Raw genomic sequence first — 20,151 nt, 5'->3', positions numbered from 1 at the left:
CAAGAGCACTCCAATGCTTTCTGTGAATCCAAGAGATCTGCATTCAACACCAGCAGTCAAACCTCACAATTCTAAATTCAAGCAGTCAGCACCACCTTCCAGAGTTAACCTTCAACTGAAAATGAGCAACTTGTGTCCAACATCGATTACCACCTTGACAGCTATCCAAACCCATGATGCTCTGTATCTTGAACATAATATTAACCATGGAACTCTTCGCCTAGACCTAACCATTATCTGGAACTCTGTTCCTTCTCTGGAAAATTAACCATCATCTGGAATGGTGTACCCTGCACATAAACTTAATTACCAGCTGGATTGTGTACCTGGTTTGTAAAATGTACCTTGTATATATGGTCAGTTTTGTGAAAACGTGACATTTAAACAACTGAGTGAGCCAAGGGGCTCTGCCAACTGACACACCAAAACAAAATGGCAGGCAGTCTGATCCGTACAATCTTGTAAAAATCATATGAACAGTAGAGCTGTAAGTATAGCGAAGAAAAATACTGGGCAACTTCCAGTGGTGGCGATGTGCTGGACGGTTGCACGAAAGGTGGCTCTTCCTTGGGAACTTCGAATTAGGCCCTTTTAACCCGGAAATTGGACACTGAAACAACAACAACAAAGAAAAAAGGCCCCATCCTTACCCTAAACTAACAACCACCCAAGGGATTGCCTTCAAATCACACGGAGCCAGAAAAACGGTAAAAGCAGCAAAAGTCAGGAGAGGAAGATACAGACCGCAGACACGCAGAGCAGGGTATGGCGGACCAAGAGGGATCACAGCACGAACACCAGCCCACCCATCGACAGGGCAGTGGATGGAGTTCCTTACACAGGAGCTCCAAAAATGAAAATGAAATGAAATGAATGAATGAAATGAAAATCGCTTATTGTCACAAGTAGGCTTCAATTAAGTTACTGTCAGGGACTCCATCAAAGAAGATCTCATGGAGGTCATGAGAGGGCAGCACGTGGTACAGTGGTTAGCACTGCTGCCTACGGCGCCGAGGACCCTGGTTCGAATCCCAGCTCTGGGTCACTGTCCGTGTGGAGTTTGAACATTCTCCCCGTGTCTGCGTGGGTTTCACCCCCACAACCCAAAGAAGTGCAGGTTAGGTGGAGTGGCCACGTTAAATTGCCCCTTAATTGGAAAAAATGAATTGGATGCTCTAAATTTATTTTTAAAAATGGAGGCCATGATGCCGGCCATAGAAATCACGCTGGCCCGCTTCAAAGAGGCGCTGGAGCAGAAACTGGAGACCCAGGAAACGACAGTGCGGGAGCTGGAGAAAGTAGCCACAGACCAGAGCAATTGGATAACCTCACTCGAGCAGAAGTGGCAAGGTTGGTAGTAACCCAGAGGATGCTTTAGGGGAAGGTGGAGGATCAGGATAACAGGTCCCGCCGCCAGAACTTCAAGATTGTCAAGCTACCTGAGGGCACAGAGAGAGAGAGAGAGAGAGAGAGAGAGAGAGAAAAAAGTTCCCCAAGCCCCCAGAGGTGGACCGGGCCCACAGGTCGCTCTGGTAAAGCCCCAAAGCAGGAGGCGCACCGCGGGCGATCATAGCAAAGCTCCATAAATTGCAGGATAAAGAGCAGATCCTGAACTGGGTGAGAAGCATGCAGTCCTGTCGATGGGAGGGACATATGATCCGCATCTATCAGGACATTGGGGTCAACCTGGCCAAGCGCCAAGTTGAATTTAATTGGGCCAAGGTAGCTTTATTCAAAAACAAGGCAGGTTTCGGAATGTTGTACCTGGCAAGACTTTGGGTAACATATGACAAACAGGAACATTATTTCAACACGCCAGAGGATGCAAAGATGAACGGGCTGGGAAGACATTAGCAGTGGATACATAGTAATCATTAACCATCATTTCTCATTCTCTGGACTGAACAATTACACAACCTTGGGGTGAGAAAGGACTTGGACAGGGTCCAGAGGAGGTTCACAAGAATGATCCCTGGAATGAAGGACTTGTCATATGACGAGCAGTTGAGGACTCTGGGTCTGTACCCGTTGGAGTTTGGAAGGATGAGGGGGGTCTTATTGAAACACACAGAATATTGAAACGCCCAGATAGAGTCAAGAGGATGATTTCACTATAGGAGAAATTAGAACCCGAGGGCACAGCCTCAGACTGAAAGGATAATCCAATAAAACTGAGAGGAGAAGGAATTTCTTCAGCCAGAGGGTGGTGAATATGTGGAACTCATTGCCACAGAAGGCTGTGGAGGCCAATTCACAGTGTCTGTAAGACAGCAAGTGACAGGTTCTTGATTAATAAGGGGTTCAGGGGTTATGGGGAGAAAGCAGGAGAATGGGGATGAGAAATATATCAGCCACGATTGAATGGCAGAGCAGACCTGATGGGCCGAATGGCCTAATTCTGCTCCTATGTCTTATAGTCTAACACTGGTTACAATAGGTTGCACATGGGGATGGTTGGACATCTTGGATGGCCCTCAAACAAAGGAAAACCGTGGCGTGCAGGGGCACATCCACGAGGTAAGTATGGCTGACTCCGTGCGGGGAGCGGGTGGGGAGAAATCCCCCATCAGAATAATCATCTGAACGTCAGGAGACCCAACTGCCCGGTGAAAGGTCCAGAGTCTTCAAACATCTAAAAAAAACCTAAAAGCCGACATAGTCTTCCTCCAAGAGACACACCCGAGGGACAAGGACCAAGTGAGGGTAAGGGAAAAGCTGGATAGGGCAGACCTACCAAGCGTGCGAGGGTACGAGGGCGAAGGTGGTAGCCATACTGTTGAGTAAGAGGACGACTTTTACTGTGACGGACCCGGGGGTCAGTATGTAATGGTGAGCAGTGTCCTGGAAGGTGCACTGGTCAATATATATGTCCCCAATTGGGATGACGCAAACTTCATCAAAAAGACCATGGCAGAAATCCCCGACCTAGACTCCCACCAACTAATCATGGGGGGGGGGAGAAACTTTATCTGTGTACAAGACCTGACGACAGACAAATCCAGCTCCAAATTGGAGAAACTATCGGCTATGGCAAAGGAACTGTACACCTTTATGGAGCAGATGGGGGGAATGGAATATTTCGCAATAGTAATCTGGAACCTTGCTCCACACTACATGGATGGGAGGTTGGAGACGGGCCGGACCCAAAGCCCCCAGGGAGGATGGACACATCCCCTCTCACCGACAAGGCATTCTGTGAAAGAATGTCACAAGCCATCGATGGATATGTAACCTGCAACCAGAATAGGGAGGTCTCACCCTCCACATTCAGAGAGGCACTGAAGGCAGTGATAGGGGGGGAAAATAATAGCATACAGGGCAATCAGGGACAAAAAGGAGAGGGCAGCTAGGCAACGACTGATCGACTTCATATTGGATGTGGATCGGCAGTCAAAAAGGCCCGACCGTAGAACTGCTGGCGGAGAGGAAAAAGCTACAGTTGGAGTTTGATCTGCTTTCTACCGGGAAAACAGTGCACCAACTCCGCCAGACACAGGGGACCTTTTCTGAATATGGGGACAAGGCCAGCTGCCTACTGGCTCACCAGCTGAGAAAGCAGGCAGCCACGAGAGAGATAGTGCAGGTGAAGGTAGGAACGGTAAATTAGTCACAGCATCAGATAAGATAAATGAGGCTTGCGCGACTTTCTACTGAAAGCTATACCCTCCGAGACTGCGGAGGGAGGACTCGAAGATGAAACAGTTGTGTGACAGGCGGGCCATGCCGGATGTGGGGAAGGATTAGAGACAGGGGCTGGAAGCACTCCATGCAGTCGGGGAAGGCACCGGGTCCATCTGTGGGATCCGTTCAATGATTCGTTGTCAGAAGGACCCTGCCGCCATTGCTGGCACAGGTCTCGATATTGCTGATCACTAAAAGAAACAAAGACCCGACAAGAGTGCGTGGGTTTCCTACGAGTGCCCCGGTTTCCTCCCAGTCCAAAGACATGCAGGTTAGGTGGATTGGCCATGCTAAATTGCCCTTAGTGTCAAGGTTAGGAGGGGTTATTGGGTTACGGGATAGGGTGGAAGTGATGGCTTAAGTGGGTCGGTGCAGACTCGATGGGCCGAATGGCCTCCTTCCGCACTGTATGTTCTATTCAGCCTCTCCTTATAACTCAGACCATCAAGTCCTGATAGCATCCTAGTGTAAATCTCTTCTGCACTCTTTCTAGTTTAACAATATCCTTCCTATAATCGGTTGACCAGAACTGAACACAGTATTCCATGTGTTGTCTAACCAATGTCTTGTACAACCTCAACAGGACCTCAATATTCTGACCAATAAAACCTAGCATGCTGCATGCCTTCTTCACCACCCTGTCCACCTGCGACTCCACCTTCAAGGAGCTATGATTACCCCTAGATCTCTTTGTTCTGTAACTCTCCCAAACTCTCTACCATTAACTGAGTAGGTCATGTCCTGATTTGATCTATCACAATGCATCACCTCACATTTATCCAAATTAAACTCCATCTGCAATTCATCAGCCCGCTGACCCAATTAGTCAAGATCATGTTGCAATCTTATATAATCTACCTGCAAACTTACTAACCATGCCTCCTATATTCTCATCCAAATCATTAATATATATAAAAAACTAACAATGGACCCAGCACCGATCCCCGAGGCACACCGCTGGTCACAGGCCTCCAGTTTGAAAAACAACCCTCCACCAAGCCAATTTTGCATCCAATTGGCTACCTCACCCTGGATTCCGTGAGATTTAACCTTTTGCAACAATCTACCATGCGGTACCTTGTCAAAGGCCTTGCTAAAGTCCATGTAGACAACGTCGACTGCACAGCCCCCATCTAACTTCTTGGTTACCCCTTAGCAATTAAGGATATTGTATTCACTGTGTTGAGTAGTATTGTTTTAAGGGGCAATTGCAAACTATTTTCGGGTGTGATATTAGAGATTTTCATACTGTATTCGTAATAAAGTTTGTTTTAATATACAATATTCCTATTTCTTTGTGCAATCACTCCTGGAGCGAAGTACCCTTTCCCCTCAGTCTTACAAAATTAAAATAAAATATTGGGGTTTAGGTCCAGTATCCTAGCTGCTGTTGGGGTCTGGTCTGGGATCGTAATAGGGTTTACACACCATTGTTTTCTTCATGCACAGGCGCACTGGGCCCAAAGAATGTAAATATGCCAATCTGTACATGTGCAGCCCTATCCCAATCTGCAGGTGCACAAAAGTTCCGAGGCCCATCAGGAATTAAAATGCCCGATCTCCATGCTCAACAGCAAGGTAAATTTGATTTTCTCAACAGATCAATGCAATCTTGCCTGTAGTGCACAGAATGCAAAATGCTTCAAAACTTAAAACACTTTATATTATTCCCACTCCTTACATATTCAGTGAATATTCCCACTCCTTACATATTCAGTGAGGGACCTACAGCCATCCATCCTTCACCACAGTTTCCCCAGAAGTATCCACGTTTAGAAAGTGAAAATTTATAACTGTGCTACAGGCTTTCACTATTCAAGTTAATAAACCTTTATATGACCCATTACATTGAGAATTGGTTGCAGATAGGAAACAGAGTAGAAATAAATAGGTCTTTTTTGGGGTGGCAGGCAGTGACAAGTGGGATCCCACAAGGATCAATGCTTGGGCCCCAGCTATTCACAATTTCTATCAATGATGAAAAATGAAATGAAATGAAAATCGCTTATTGTCACGGGTGGTCCCGGCGGATTGGAAATTAGCAAACGTGACACCACTGTTTAAAAAAGGAGGTAGGCAGAAAGCGGGTAATTATAGGCCAGTGAGCTTAACTTCGGTAGTAGGGAAGATGCTGGAATCTATGATCAAGGAAGAAAGAGCGAGGCATCTGGATGGAAATTGTTCCATTGGGCAGACGCAGCATGGGTTCATAAAGGGCAGGTCATGACTAACTAATTTAGTGGAATTTTTTGAGGACATTAACAGTGCGGTAGATAACGGGGAGCCAATGGATGTGGTATATCTGGATTTCCAGAAAGCCTTTGACAAGGTGCCACACAAAAGGTTGTTGCATAAGATAATGATGCATGGCATTAAGGGGAAAGTAGTAGCATGGATAGAGGATTGGTTAATTAATAGAAAGCAAAGAGTGGGGATTAATGGGTGTTTCTCTGGTTGGCAATCAGTAGCTAGTGGTGTCCCTCAGGGATCAGTGTTGGGCCCACAACTGTTCACAATTTACATAGATGATTTGGAGTTGGGGACCAAGGGCAATGTGTCCAAGTTTGCAGACGACACTAAGATAAGTGGTAAAGCAAAAAGTGCAGAGGATACTGGAAGTCTGCAGAGGGATTTGGATAAGTGAATGGGCTAGGGTCTGGCAGATGGCATACAATGTTGACAAATGTGAGGTTATCCATTTTGGTAGGAATAACAGCAAAAGGGATTATTATTTAAATGATAAAATATTAAAACATGCTGCTGTGCAGAGAGACCTGGGTGTGCTAGTGCATGAGTCGCAAAAAGTTGGCTTACAGGTGCAACAGGTGATTAAGAAGGCAAATGGAATTTTGTCCTTCATTGCTAGAGGGATGGAGTTTAAGACTAGGGAGGTTCTGCTGCAATTGTATAAGGTGTTAGTGAGGCCACACCTGGAGTATTGTGTTCAGTTTTGGTCTCCTTACTTGAGAAAGGACGTACTGGCACTGGAGGGTGTGCAGAGGAGATTCACTAGGTTAATCCCAAATCTGAAGGGGTTGGATTACGAGGAGAGGTTGAGTAGACTGGGACTGTACTCGTTGGAATTTAGAAGGATGAGGGGGGATCTTATTGAAACATATAAGATTATGAAGAGAATAGATAGGATAGATGCGGGCAGGTTGTTTCCACTGGCGGGTGAAAGCAGAGCTAGGGGGCATAGCCTCAATAAGAGGAAGTAGATTTAGGACTGAGTTTAGGAGGAACTTCTTCACCCAAAGGGTTGTGAATCTATGGAATTCCTTGCCCAGTGAAGCAGTAGACGCTCCTTCATTAAATGTTTTTAAGATAAAGATAGATAGTTTTTTGAAGAATAAAGGGATTAAGGGTTATGGTGTTCGGGCCGGAAAGTGGAGCTAAGTCCACAAAAGATCAGCCATGATCTCATTGAATGGTGGAGCAGGCTCGAGGGGCCAGATGGCATACTCCTGCTCCTAGTTCTTATGTTCTTAAGTAGGCTTCAAATGAAGTTACTGTGAAAAGCCCCTAGTCGCCACATTCCGGCGCCTGTTCGGGGAGGCTGGTACGGGATTTGGATAAGGGAACCAAATGTAATGTTGCCAAGTTTGCTGATGACACAAAATTAGGGTGTGAATGTGAGTGGTGGAGAGAATGTAAATAGGCTTCAAGGCGATTTAGACAAGTTGAGTAAGTGGGCAAATATAGTGCAGGTGCAGTATAAAACAGATAAGTGTGAAGTTATCTACTTCGGTATGAAAAACAGAATTTCAGAGTGTTATTTAAATAGTGATAAATTGGGAAATATTGAAGTACAAAGGGACCTGGGTGTCCTTATACACAACCTTGCAGATGCAGCAAGCTGTTAGGAAAGCAAATGGTATGTTGGCCTTCATTGCAAGAAGATTTGAGTACAGGAGCAAGGCTGTCTTACTGCAGCTCTACAGAACCTTGGTGAGACCACACGTAGACTGTTGTGTGCAGTTTTGGTCTCCTTACCTAAGGCAGGATTTACTTGCCATAGAGGGAGTGCAATGAACGTTCTTCATACTGATCCCTGGGATGGTGGGATTATCATATGAAGGGGGATTGGGTCAACTAAGCCTATATTCACTGGAATTTAGAATAATGAAAGGGCTTCTCACTGAAACACAAATTTCTGACAAGGCTGGACAGGCTGGCTGGGGCGGGGGGTCGAGAACAGGGGTGGCAGTCTCAGGGCATGGGGTAGGCCAATTTCTTCACTCAGGGGGTGGTGAACCCATGGAATTCTCTACCATAGAAAGCTGTGGAGGTCAAGTCACTGAATGTATTTAAGAAGGAAATGGATAGATTTCTGGACACTAAAGATGTGAAGGTGTATGGTGAGAGAGTGACAGGATGGCTTGAAGATAGAGGTCAGCCATGATCATAGTCAATGGCAGAGCAGGCTTGATGGCCACAATGGCTTACTCCTGCTCCTATTTTCGATGCTCCTATGCCCATTGTCAGCCTATGTTGAAATCCCAGAGATAAATTCTTGTGAGATTTCAGAGCATTAAGAGATTGGTTTGTGGTCCTTCTGGTTAGGGAGATTGTTTCCATGAGGGATGAGATGGAATTGCTCAAAAGGGTCAGAATGGTAGGAATGGATAGATTGACATGGCAGGCGAAACTGAAGCAATGGGATGGGGAGACTAGAGGGGCGTGGAAAGTTTGAAGGAATGGGATGGGAAGGATGGAAGACACGCAGAGGAGATTTGAGATGCATGGTGGACAACAGCAGGTGAAGCTGTCAATGGTTATTGGTGGTGGAAGTAACAAAAATAGTGGAAATCAAGGATGCAACATTTAGCAGTTTCTATGAATAAAGGTACTAATTTGACGCAAAAGATTTTGCGGGTTTCATTATAACATCTGGTTGCAACTGAATGGTGCCCAGCTCCTGTGTTGCTTTTAGTCCATTATTCCATTGCCATACTTACACAGGTAGCAAACTAACTTACTCAAATACTATAATTAAACAATATGAACTGCACTTCGCTTTACTTCAGCTTAAATCTACCGATTCAGCAAGAATCAAGCCACTCCCTCACTTTCTCCCTATGGCGAGTGCCTGCAAACCATTAAACCCCTTTGTGGCATCCCCAGTGAGGATTACAACAAAATTGTTTATCATTTGTGGTGGCAACATTTTGGCATATTACCTTCTTTCCCATAATAGGTTTTCAATCTTTACAGTCAAGATTGGCTCAAAAACCAGGGCACAGAGAGAAAGGATTAGTTGCTATTCATGCTGGAGTATATTCAGAGATCTCCCAAACTCCACCCCAACAGAACTTGCACAGGCCCACGGGTATGTCATCTTATCAAAGTGAGGAACTGTGCATGGAACCAGGTTAGAAACAGCAAAGTTGATGAGTTGAGTCAAATGAAGACTCATGCCAGCAAAATCCATCAGGCATTACAATAATGGCACTTACAATCAGCCACACTGGGAACACATGACAGAAGTCATTCAAGTTTCACTCTGTGTCTATTAAATTAAATAAACTCCTCAGTATTAATCTTGTTAAATACTCTTCGAAATTATTTCTTACCTCTACTGACCATAGACATGAAAATAAAGAAATTACGACTACTTGAAGTGCAGTCACTGCTGTAATGTAGGAAATGCAACAACTAATCAATACACAGTAAGGTCCCAATAAACTTAAGTGTGATAATAATCAGATAATCTTGATTCAGTGAGGGATAAATATTGACTAGGACATTGGGGATGACTCCCCTAGACATATTCAAAATAGTGACATCAGATCTTACAAATTAAAGGGAGTCTCAATATAATTCCTTATCTGAAAAACACCACACCCTGCACTGCAACTCTCCCTTTGTACAGTATGAAGTGCTAGCCGAGATAATGTGCCAAGTATGTTTTGATTAATCCCTAACCCACTGAAACAAACCCTTAGGAACTAGGACTCAAATCTTTTATTAGACTCCTCTCACTGATTTCAAAGTTATTGCTACTGTAACCAAAGCACAGCGAAAATTACATGAAACATGCGGGAGAACGATTTGAGCCAAATTACAATGGTCCATCAAATATATCCCAAAATGGACACGTATTAATAAACAGTGACATTTCATAATTGAGAAAGAGTAATTTTAATTATTCTAGCTGGTGCAGAAAATCCATTCATAGCGTAGCTGATGGGATACAAGACATCATCTGGGCAGGTATCATGACAGAGTCTAGCGTTTCTCTCCTTTTCTCCCCTTCATCAAGGTAACTATAATTAGACTAAAGCAATTTGCACTGGGTGTACCTTCTAGCCAGGTTCAGTACCTTCTGCCTCTTCCTCAACCTCTGACGAGGCACATTGTTCCCAACCAGCGATGAGGTAGATAGCTTCACCTGGATTTAAAGAAAGCAGATTATAGCCAGAATCAAAGTCATTCTGCTTCATTTCTTTTAAACGTGCACTTAGCTTCCAACGGGTTTAATTATATAGTTTAAAATGGCTTAATCAGGATTCTACCATCTACACAACTGCATATTTGGTGTTTTTGCACAATAAGCTAAACTCTCAAAATACCAATCAGTATGGCAGAGATAAGTGTTGAAAAGCACCCAAACACCTGCCCCCAACTCAAATCCATTGGCGCAATGGATGAATGTACCAGGTGGTGGCATCCTATCCCATGTAGAGCATCATGAACCTTAGGTCAGGAGTGCAGTTAACGTCTTATCCATGGCTAAGGAGGAAGAGGAGAAATGTGAAGCCGAATGGAGGTGGTGGCTGTTCCTACTTCTTATTCCTATGCTGAACCTAGTGAATCAAACAATTGTATGAATAATAAAATATCCGGGGACTTCCGGTGGCGACTATGAGGGAGTAGGTCGCGCATTTGGTGGCTCCCGCACTGGCCGGACTTTTGGACCTGTCCCCCCGACTTTTTAGCTTTTGAGCGCTGGATTTGAAGGTGAAGTCAATTTGGCACTGGTTCCTCACATTAGTGTATGGAAAGAAGAACCCCAAGGGATCGAAAAGGGAGAAATAAGACAAGCAAGGGCTGGGTGGAGGCTGTGGCAGAAGGCAATCTGGCTGATGTTCGGACCACTGCTGTGATGGCCCAACCATCAATGGAGGAATTGATGCGGGTCATTCAAGAGGGCTTCGCTAGGACTTCCGGTTGCGGCTATGCCTAGGTAGGTCGCACATTCGGCAGCTCCCGCCGGGAACGGACTTTTGCGCTCTTCAGAGGGGCCCCAACGGCAATTGTTCGACGGCTTCCAGTGTGGGAAGGTGACAGCAAGGTCCCCCTGACATTATATGGATTGGACCAGGAGTGGAGCAGTTACAAAAGTGATCCTGGTGCAGCGAAAACTGCGAGGGAGGAAAAGCAAGATGGCGGCGGGTGGAGACCAAGCAGCATGGGCGCAGTGGTCGCAGGAGCAGCAGGAGTTTCTTAAACGCTGCTTTGAGGAGCTGAGGACAGAAATGCTGGCGCCAATGAAGGCGGCGATTGAGAAGCTTGTGGAGACCCAGAAGGCCCAAGGGGCGGCGATCTGGGAGGTGCGGCAAAATGCTTCGGAAAACGAGAACGAGATCTTGGGCCTGGCGGTGAAGGTGGAGGCGCACGAGGTGCTGCACAAGAGGTGGGCAGAAAAATTTGAGGACCTGGAGAATAGGTAGAGGAAGAATCTTCGGATTCTGTGTCTCCCTGAAGGAGTGGAGGGGCCCGATGCCGGGGCATAAATGAGCACGATGCTCAATTTGCTGAGGGCGCGGGAGCTTTCCCGAGGCCCCTGGAGCTGGATGGGGCTCATTGGGTCCTGGCAAGGAGACCCAAAGCCAACGAGCCGCCAAGGGCTGTAGTGGTGAGGTTCCACAGCTTTATGGACAGAGAGTGTGTCCTGAGATGGACCAAAAAAGAGCGGAGCAGCAGATGGGAGAACACGGAGATCCGAATTTATCAGGACTGGAGTGCGGAGGTGGCGAAGAAGAGGGCTGGTTTCAACCGGGCTAAGGCGGTGCTCCATCGGAAGGCGGTGAAGTTCGGGATGCTGCAGCCAGCGCAATTGTGGGTCACATTCCAAGATCGGCACCACTATTTTGAAACGCCTGATGAGGCATGGAACTTCATACAGACTGAAAAGTTGGACTCAAATTGAGGGTTTGTCACCGGGGGGGGGGGGGGGATGTTTACTGTGTTTACTACGTTTGGGGAATGTTCTTTTTGTTTGAGAGCTGGGTGGGGATGGGTGAATGGATTTGATGTGGGGGCTGTGGGAGTGTGGGCGTCGGTGTTGGACGGGCAGGGCCCCACGGAGGAAGAGGGGGGGGTGGAGGCCCGGGGATGGGGAGTTGGGGTAAGGTCGCAAAAAGGAGCTGCGCCAGAGGGGGCGGGGCCAGCTCAGGAAGGCGCGGGCTTTGTAACGTGTTAGGGAAGGATGGGGGCGGGGCCAGGTGGGAAGGGCAGTGCTGGAGAGGAGTGCACACTGACTGCCAAGGGGTGGGGGGGGATTCTCACACTGGGGGGGGGTCGAAGGAATGGCGGGAGAGGCCGGTGTCAGCAGGAGTCAGCTGACACCGAGTGTCATGGGGGGAGCAAACTGGATCAGGATCTAGCGGGGGGGGGGGGGGGGGGGGGGGGGAGTCGAGGGAAACTGGGTTGCTGCTGCATTGGCCAAAAGGGAGCCGAGTGTAGGAGAGGTAGTCGTGGCGGGGGTCCGCTGCCTGGGGGACTGGAGGGTGCGGGAGGCGCGGGCACGTGGCTGGCCTGGAAAAGGAGATGGTTAGTCGGCAGGGGTGGGGGGGTAGCCCCCCAATCCAGCTTGGAATGTGAGGGGCCTGAACGGGCCGGTCAAGGGGGCCCGGGTGTTCGCGCACTTAAAGGGACTGAAGGCAGACGTGTTTATGCTCCAGGAGACACATTTGAAGGTGGCAGATCAGGTTAGACTGAGAAAGGGATGGGTAGGACAGGTCTTTCATTCAGGGCTGGTTGTGAAAGAACAGAGGGGTTGCAATACTGGTGGGGAAGCGGGTGTCGTTCGAGGCACTGAATATTGTAGTGGATAATGGAGGTCGATACGTGATGGTGAGTGGTAGGTTGCAGGGGGTGCGGGTGGTACTGGTGAACGTATATGCCCCGAATTGGGATGATGCCGGATTTATGAAACGCATGCTGGGTCGGATTCCGGATCTGGAGGTAGGAAGCTTGATAATGGGGGGGGGACTTCAACACGGTGCTGGACCCAGCACTGGACCGTTCTAAGTCCAGGACGGGTAAGAGGCCGGCTGCGGCCAAGGTGCGCAGGGGTTTTATGGACCTTTGAGTAGGGCGCTAATCCCGAAAGTGGAGGGAACGAAATATTCGGCTAGAGCCATCTCGGACCACGCCCCGCATTGGGTGGAGCTGGAGTTGAGGGAGGAGAGGACCAGTGCCCGCTGTGGCACCTCTATGTGGGACTGTTGGCGGATGAGAGGGTGCGGGGATGTATTGAAAGATATTTGGAGGCCAACGACAACGGGGAGGTGCAGGTGGGGGTAGTCTGGGAGGCATTGGTCAGAGGAGAGCTAATCTCCATGAGGGCAAACAGGGAGAAGAGAGAGGGGAGGGAGAGGTCAGTGGGGGAGTTTTTAAGGGTAGACAGGAAGTATGCAGAGGCCCCAGAGGAGGGGCTACTTAGGGAGCGACGGAACCTCCAGACGGAATTCGACCTGTTGACCACGGGGAAAGCAGAGGCACAGTGGAGGTAAGCGCAGGGGATCTGTACAGGTCTGAGCCCCCAGCAGGGGAAGAGGGGATGCGACGATTCCTAGATCAGCTGAGGTTCCCGAGGGTGGAGGAGGAGGTGGTGGCTTGTTTGGGGGCACCGATTGGGCTGGAGGAGCTGGTTAAAGGATTGGGAGCATGCAGGTGGGGAAGGCCCCGGGGCCGGATGGGTTCCCGGTTGAATTCTACAGGAAATACGTGGACCTGCTGGGCTCGTTGCTAGTGAGGACTTTTAATAAGGCGGGGGATGGGGGACCTTGCCCCCGACAATGTCCAGGGCGCTTTTGATCTTGAAGCGGGACAAGGATCCATTGCAATGTGGGTCGTATAGACCGATCTCGCTCCTCAATATTGACGCTAAGTTGCTGGCGAAGGTGCTGGCTACGAGAATGGAGGACTGTGCCCGGGGGTGATTCAGGAGGACCAAACGGGATTTGTGAAGGGTAGGCAGCCAAACACAAATGTGCGGAGACTCCTCAATGTGATTATGATGCCCTCGGTGGAGGGGGAAGCTGAGGTAGTGGCAGCTATGGACGCGGAGAAGGCCTTTGATCGGGTGGAGGGGAGTATCTTTGGGAAGTGTTGCGGAGATTTGGGTTCGGGGAGGGGTTCATCAGTTGGGTCAGGCTGCTATATAGAGCCCCAGTGGTGAGTGTGGCTACGAACCGGCGGAGGTCGGAGTATTTTCGGCTGTACCGGGGGACGAGGCGGGGTGCCCCTTATCCCCCTTGTTGTTTGCACTGGCAATTGAGCCGCTGGCCATGGCACTGAGGGAGACAAGGAAATGGAGGGGACTGGTCCGGGGTGGGGAGGGAACACCGGGTGTCGTTGTATGCCGATGACCTGTTGTTGTATGTTGCGGATCCAGTGGAGGGGATGGCGGAGGTTATGCGGATCCTTAGGGAGTTTGGGGACTTTTCGGGGTATAAACTCAACGTGGGGATGAGTGAGCTCTTTGTGGTGCATTCAGGGGACCAGGGAAGGGGGATAGACGAGCTACCGCTGAAGAGGGCGGAAAGGAGCTTTCGGTACCTAGGGATCAAAGTAGCTAGGAGTTGGGGGGGGCCCTGCACAAGCTCAATTTGACGCGGTTGGTAGAGCAAATGGAGGAGGATTTTAAAAGATGGGATATGCTGCCACTCTCACTAGCGGGTAGGGTGCAGTCGGTCAAAATGACGGTCCTCCAGAGGCTTCTCTTTGTGTTCCAGTGCCTTCCAATTATGATCCCCAAGGCCTTTTTCAAACGGGTAAGCAGGAGCATCATGGGATTTGTGTGGGCGAATAAGACCCCGAGGGTGAAGAGTGTGTTTCTGGAGCATAGCAGGGACAGGGGGGGGCTGGCGCTGCCGAATTTGTGTGGCTATTATTGGGCAGCCAATGTGGCGATGATCTGTAAGTGGGTAATGGAGGGAGAGGGGGCAGCGTGGAAGAGGCTAGAGATGGCGCCCTGTGTGGGCACGAGCCTGAGGGCTCTGGTGATGGCACCGCTGCCGCTCTCGCCGACAAGGTACACCACGAGTCCGGTGGTGGTGGCGGCGACGCTGAAGATCTGGGGGCAGTGGAGGCGAGACAGGGGCGAAGTGGGAGCCTCGGTTTGGTCCCCGTTTCGGGAGAATCATCGGTTCGTCCCGGGAAGGATAGATGGGGGGTTTCAGAGCTGGCATCGGGCAGGGAATAGAAGAATGGGGAACCTGTTCATTGATGGGATGTTTGCGAGCCTTGGGGCGCTGGAGGAGAAGTTTGGGCTACTCCCGGGAAACACTTTCAGGTACATGCAAGTGAGGGAGTTTGTGAGACAGCAGGTGAGGGGATTCCCGCTGCTTCCGGCACGTGGGATTCAGGACAGGGTGATTACGGGTGTATGGGTTGGAGAAGGCAAGGTTTCGGCGATTTACCAGGAGCTGAAGGAAGAGGAGGAGGCCTCGGTGGAGGAGTTAAAGGGCAAGTGAGAGGAGGAGCTTAGGGAGGAGATAGATGAGGGGCTGTGGGCTGATGCCCTGAGTAGGGCTAATTCTTCCTCCTCTTGCGCCAGGCTCAGCCTAATACAGTTCAAAGTTACTCACAGAGTGCATATGACAGGGGCGAGGGTGAGTAGGTTCTTTGGGGTGGAGGACAGATGTGGGAGGTGCTCGGGGAGCCCTCAAATCATGTCCATATGTTCTGGTCGTGCCCGGCGCTGGATGGGTTTTGGAGGGGTTTTGCGAGGACTATGTCCAAGGTGGTGAACTCCCGGGTCAAGCCGAGCTGGGGATTGGCATTATTTGGGGTATCGGACGAGCCGCAAGTGCAGGAGGCGAAAGAGGCCGGTATTCTGGCCTTTGCATCCCTGGTAGCCCGGCGGAGGATTTTGCTACTATGTAAAGATGCGAAGCCCCCTAGGTGTGGAAGATTAGATCAATGACATGGCAGGGTTCATCAAGTTGGAGAGGATAAAGTTTGCCTTGCGAGGGTCTGTGCAAGGGTTCCTCATGCGGTGCCAACCGTTCCTGGACTATCTCGCGGAGCGTTAGGGGGAGGTCAGCAGCAGCAGCAGCCCAAGGGCGGAGGGGGGGAGGGAGTGGTTCTTTTGGGGTGGCGTTTGGGTGAAGCTGGGGGGGATTTCCTTATTTGTGTTTTTAAATGTTATATGGGGGGTTATTTTATATGGGGGAAATCCAATGTATAATTTCTGATTGTTGTGTTCTTGTTTCTTTCTTTTTGTTGGGGGGGTGGTTGTTGAAAATTTGAATAAATATGTATTTTTTTTAAAAAGAGGGCTTCGCTAGGCAGAAACAGGACTGTCTTGATCCGATAAAGGAATCGATCGATCGGTTGGAGCGCAAGCTCGATGCCCAGGATCGGACAATCCAGAAGCTGGAGAAAGCTCTGGCGGACCAGGAGGAGCACCAAACAGTGGTTGAGCTGGAGGTGGGGATGCTGAAGGATCAGCAAAAAAGGCTGCTGGAGAAGGTAGAAGACCTGGAGAATAGAGCTCGTTGGCAGAACTTAAGAATTGTCAGTCTCCCGGAGGAGGCTGAGGGGTCGGATGCTGGCGCGTTTGTGGCAAGTATGTTTCAGAAGCTTCTGGGGGAGGGGGCTTTTCCCCGACCGTTGGAGGTGGACAGGGCGTACAGAGCACTGGCGAGGAAGCCGTGGCCGTGGGCCCCCCCAAGGCGATGGTGTCCGGTTCCACAGGGTTGTGGACAAGGAGTGTGTGCTCCAGTGGGCCAAGCGTACGCGGAGCTGCAAATGGGAGAACAGTATTTTGCGTGTCTACCAGGACGAGCGTGGAGGTGGCCAGAAGGAGGGCAGGCTTTAACCAAGTTAAGGCGATCCTGTTCAAGAAGCGGGTGAAATTTGGACTGTTATACCCGCGCGTCTTTGGGTTACGCACGAGGACCAGCACCATTATTTTGAGTCGCCCAAAGACGCGATGGATTTGCTAAAAGGAAAGGGCTGGTGCTGAACTAAGAACTTTTTGTTTTAAGATGCAACTTTCTGAGTGATGTGTACATGTTCTTATTGTCGTTTTTCTTCTGTATTCGAGTTTGATGGAGGAAGGGGGAAGTAAAAGTTATTCGGTTTCTGTGGGTTTTCGGTGTTTTGGTGGGGATGGCTGGTGGGGCTGGCTGGTGGGGCTTTTTACTTTGTATTACTTTGATTTACACTATTGGGAGGTTTTCTGTGTGTTTTTCTTTTTGGGTTGTCTCTTATGTTAATTGGGCGATTGTTTGGGGCCGGTTTGATGAAGGAAGTGGTTTCGATGAGCGGGGGGGGGGACAATAGGTGGGAGACTTCTTGGCGCCGGAGGTGAGGGTCACCAGACTAGCTGGGTGAGCTAGTCCACGGAAGCAAAGTGGGGAGTGTGCATACGGTTAATCTATGGCAGGGGTTAGGTTACAAACTGTTGTTGCTGGAGGGGGGAGGGGGGGGGGTGGTTACTCTGCTGACGAGGGAGAGACTTGGGTTTCGGGACAGAGAGGAGGTCGGTGGTGGGGGCTGGCAGAAGGCGCGCCGAGAGAGGCGCGGCGCATGGGCTGGTGGCGGGCCCAGGAAAGGGGATGGCTGATCAGGGGAGGGGGGGGGGGGGGTACGGTGCCCCCCAACTAGGCTGATCACCTGGAATATTAGGGGGTTGAATGGGCCGGTCAAGAGGGCACGCGTGTTCGCATATTTGAAGGCTCTGAAGGCGGACGTGGTTATGTTGCAGGAGACGCACCTGAAAGTGGCGGATCAAGTCAGGTTAAGGAAGGGTTGGGTCAGTCAGGTCTCTCATTCGGGGCTGGACACCAAGACTAGAGGGGTGGTGATTTTGATCAACAAGCGGGTACAATTTCAGGTGGGTAGTATAGTCTCGGAGGGGGGGGGGGGGGGGGGGGGGGGGGGGGGCGTTATGTCATGGTCAGTGGTAAGCTGGAGGAGAGGAAGGTGGTCTTGGCTAATGTGTAGGCGCCAAATTGGGATGACGTGGAATTTATAAAGAGGTTGCTGGGGAAGATACCTGACCTGGACTCGCACGAGCTGGTTATGGGAGGGGATTTTAATACAGTCATCGACCCTGGCCTGGACCGGTCGTGTTTGAAAACGGGGAGAGTGCCAGCAATGGCAAAGGAACTGATTGGGTTCATGAAGCAGATTGGGGGGGGGGGGGGGGGGGGGGGGGGGGGGGGGGGTGGTTTGGATGTGGGGTTGTTGGCGGACGAGGTGGTGTGCGAGAGGCTGACAAAGTGCATGCAGAATTACCTGCAGGTTAATGACACGGGGGAAGTCCCAGCAGCGGTGGTATGGGAAGCGCTGAAGGCAGTGGTGAGAGGGGAGCTGATTTCGGTCCGGGCGCATAGGGGCAGGACGAGTAGGGCAGAAACGAACAGACTGGTTCCTTACAGATAGACAGGAGGTATGCGGTGACCCCGGGGGTGGAGCTCTTAAGGGAAGCTGCAGGCTGAGTTTGGGGTGTTGTCCACAGGTAAGGCAGTGGAGCAGCTTAGAAAGGCGAGGGGAGCGTTTTATGAACATGGGGAGAAGGCCAGTAGAATGCTGGCACAGCAGCTTAGGAAGAGGGAGGCGGCCAGGGAAATAGAGAGGGTGGTTGATGGGGATGGGACCTTGGTAAGGGAGTTGTGGCAGGACTAAATAGGGCGTTCAGGGACTTTTTACAGTAGGCTCTATCGCTCAGAACCTCCCACGGGGCCGGAGGGGATGAGGCGCTTTTGGGACGGACTGACCTTCTCAAGGGTGGGTAGGGAGCTGGTAGATGAGCTGGGGGCCCCGATTAGGGCCAAATAAATAGTTGAGAGCTTGAAGGCAATGCAGTCGGGTAAAGCCCCGGGGCCGGACGGGTACCCGGTGGAGTTTTATAAAAAGTTCCCGGGGATTTTAGGGCTGTTGCTGGTTAAGCTTTTCAATGAGGCAAGGGACAGAGGGGTGCTGCCCCCGACGATGTCACAGGCCACTGTTTCATTGATATTGAAGCGGGCCAAGAACCCGGAGCTGTGCGTGTCATATAGGCCGATTTCCCTGCTTAATGTGGATGCCAAGTTGCTGGCCAAGATTTTGGTCTACAGGATTGAAGATTGTGTGCCGGATGTGATTATGGAGGTCAGACTGGGTTTGTCAAGGCAGTTGGTGGCCAATATAAGAAGACTGCTCAATGTGATCATGATGCCCCCGGAGGGTAGGGAGGTTGAGGTTGTGGTGGCAATGGATGCAAAAAGGCATTCGACCGGGTGGAGTGTGACTATCTATGGGAGGTGCTGGGACGATTTGGGTTCGGTAGGGGCTTTATTGACTGTTGTACCAGGCCCCGGAGGCTAGTTTAAGGACGAATAGGACGACCTTGGACTATTTTAGACTGTACCGGGGGACAAGACAGGGGTGCCCCCTCTCCCCACTGTTGTTTGCACTAGCTATAGAGCCGCTGGCAATTGCAATTGCTCCAAGAGCTTCAAGGGGCTGGGGGGGGGGGGTGGACTCGCTGTACGCAGACGACCTGCACATACGTATCGGATCCAGAGGCGGGGATGGGCGAAATTATGGCGATTTTGGGGGAATTTGGCCGGTTTTCGGGGTATAAACTGAATATGACAAAGAGTGAGATGTTTGTAGTTCAGGCGAGGGGTCAGGAGGGTCGGCTGAGGGAGCTGCCATTTAGATTAGCGGGGGACAGTTTCAGGTAGTTCGGGGTGCAAGTGGCGCGCGACTGGGGCCGGTTACACAAGTTGAACTTGTCCCGGTTGGTTGAACAGATGTGGGGTGAGTTTCGGAGATGGGAAGCGCTCCCGCTGTCGTTAACTGGGAGAGTGCAGACGGTCAAAATGACGGTCCTGCCGAGATTTCTGTTCGTATTTCAGTGTCTCCCAATTTCCATTCCGCGGTCCTTTTTTAAATGGGTTAATAAAATCATCCTGGTAAGTCCCCACGAGTGAAGAAGGTGATGCTCGAGCGGAATCTGGGGGGAGGGGGGCTTGCGCTGCCGAATTTTAGTAATTATTACTGGGTGGCTAACATAGCCATGATAAGGAAGTGGGTGGTGGGGTCGGTTTGGGAGCGGATGGAGGCAGCTTTGTGTAGGGGCACCAGTCTGGGGGCGTTGATAACGGCACCTCTGCCATTCCCGCCGCAGTGGTGGCAGCCCTGAGAATTTGGGGTCAGTGGAGGAGGTACATTGGAGCAGTGGGAGCATCGGTCTGGTCCCCAATATGTGACAATCACCGGTTTGCCCCGGGGAGCTTGGAC

General features: G+C 50.2%; 1 protein-coding gene across 3 annotated transcripts in view; it reads right to left on the bottom strand.

Annotated features, from left to right (window-relative positions):
- Positions 1-20,151, bottom strand: part of pnpla7b (patatin-like phospholipase domain containing 7b) — a 473,312-nt gene that overhangs the window by 392,538 nt on the left and 60,623 nt on the right. For 2 of the 3 annotated variants that reach the window (XM_072488205.1, XM_072488203.1), the window contains one exon: positions 9,984-10,072. In XM_072488205.1, the coding sequence (XP_072344306.1) occupies positions 9,984-10,072 (89 nt within the window). Of the gene's footprint in view, positions 1-9,983; positions 10,073-20,151 lie in introns of those variants that run through there. The other variant, XM_072488204.1, reaches the window with a different exon arrangement.

The sequence above is a fragment of the Scyliorhinus torazame genome, chromosome 22, assembly GCF_047496885.1.
Source record: "Scyliorhinus torazame isolate Kashiwa2021f chromosome 22, sScyTor2.1, whole genome shotgun sequence".
NCBI lineage: Eukaryota > Metazoa > Chordata > Chondrichthyes > Carcharhiniformes > Scyliorhinidae > Scyliorhinus > Scyliorhinus torazame.
The sequence above is the reverse complement of the archived record's forward strand: the minus strand, read 5'-3'. Positions and strand labels throughout refer to the sequence as shown.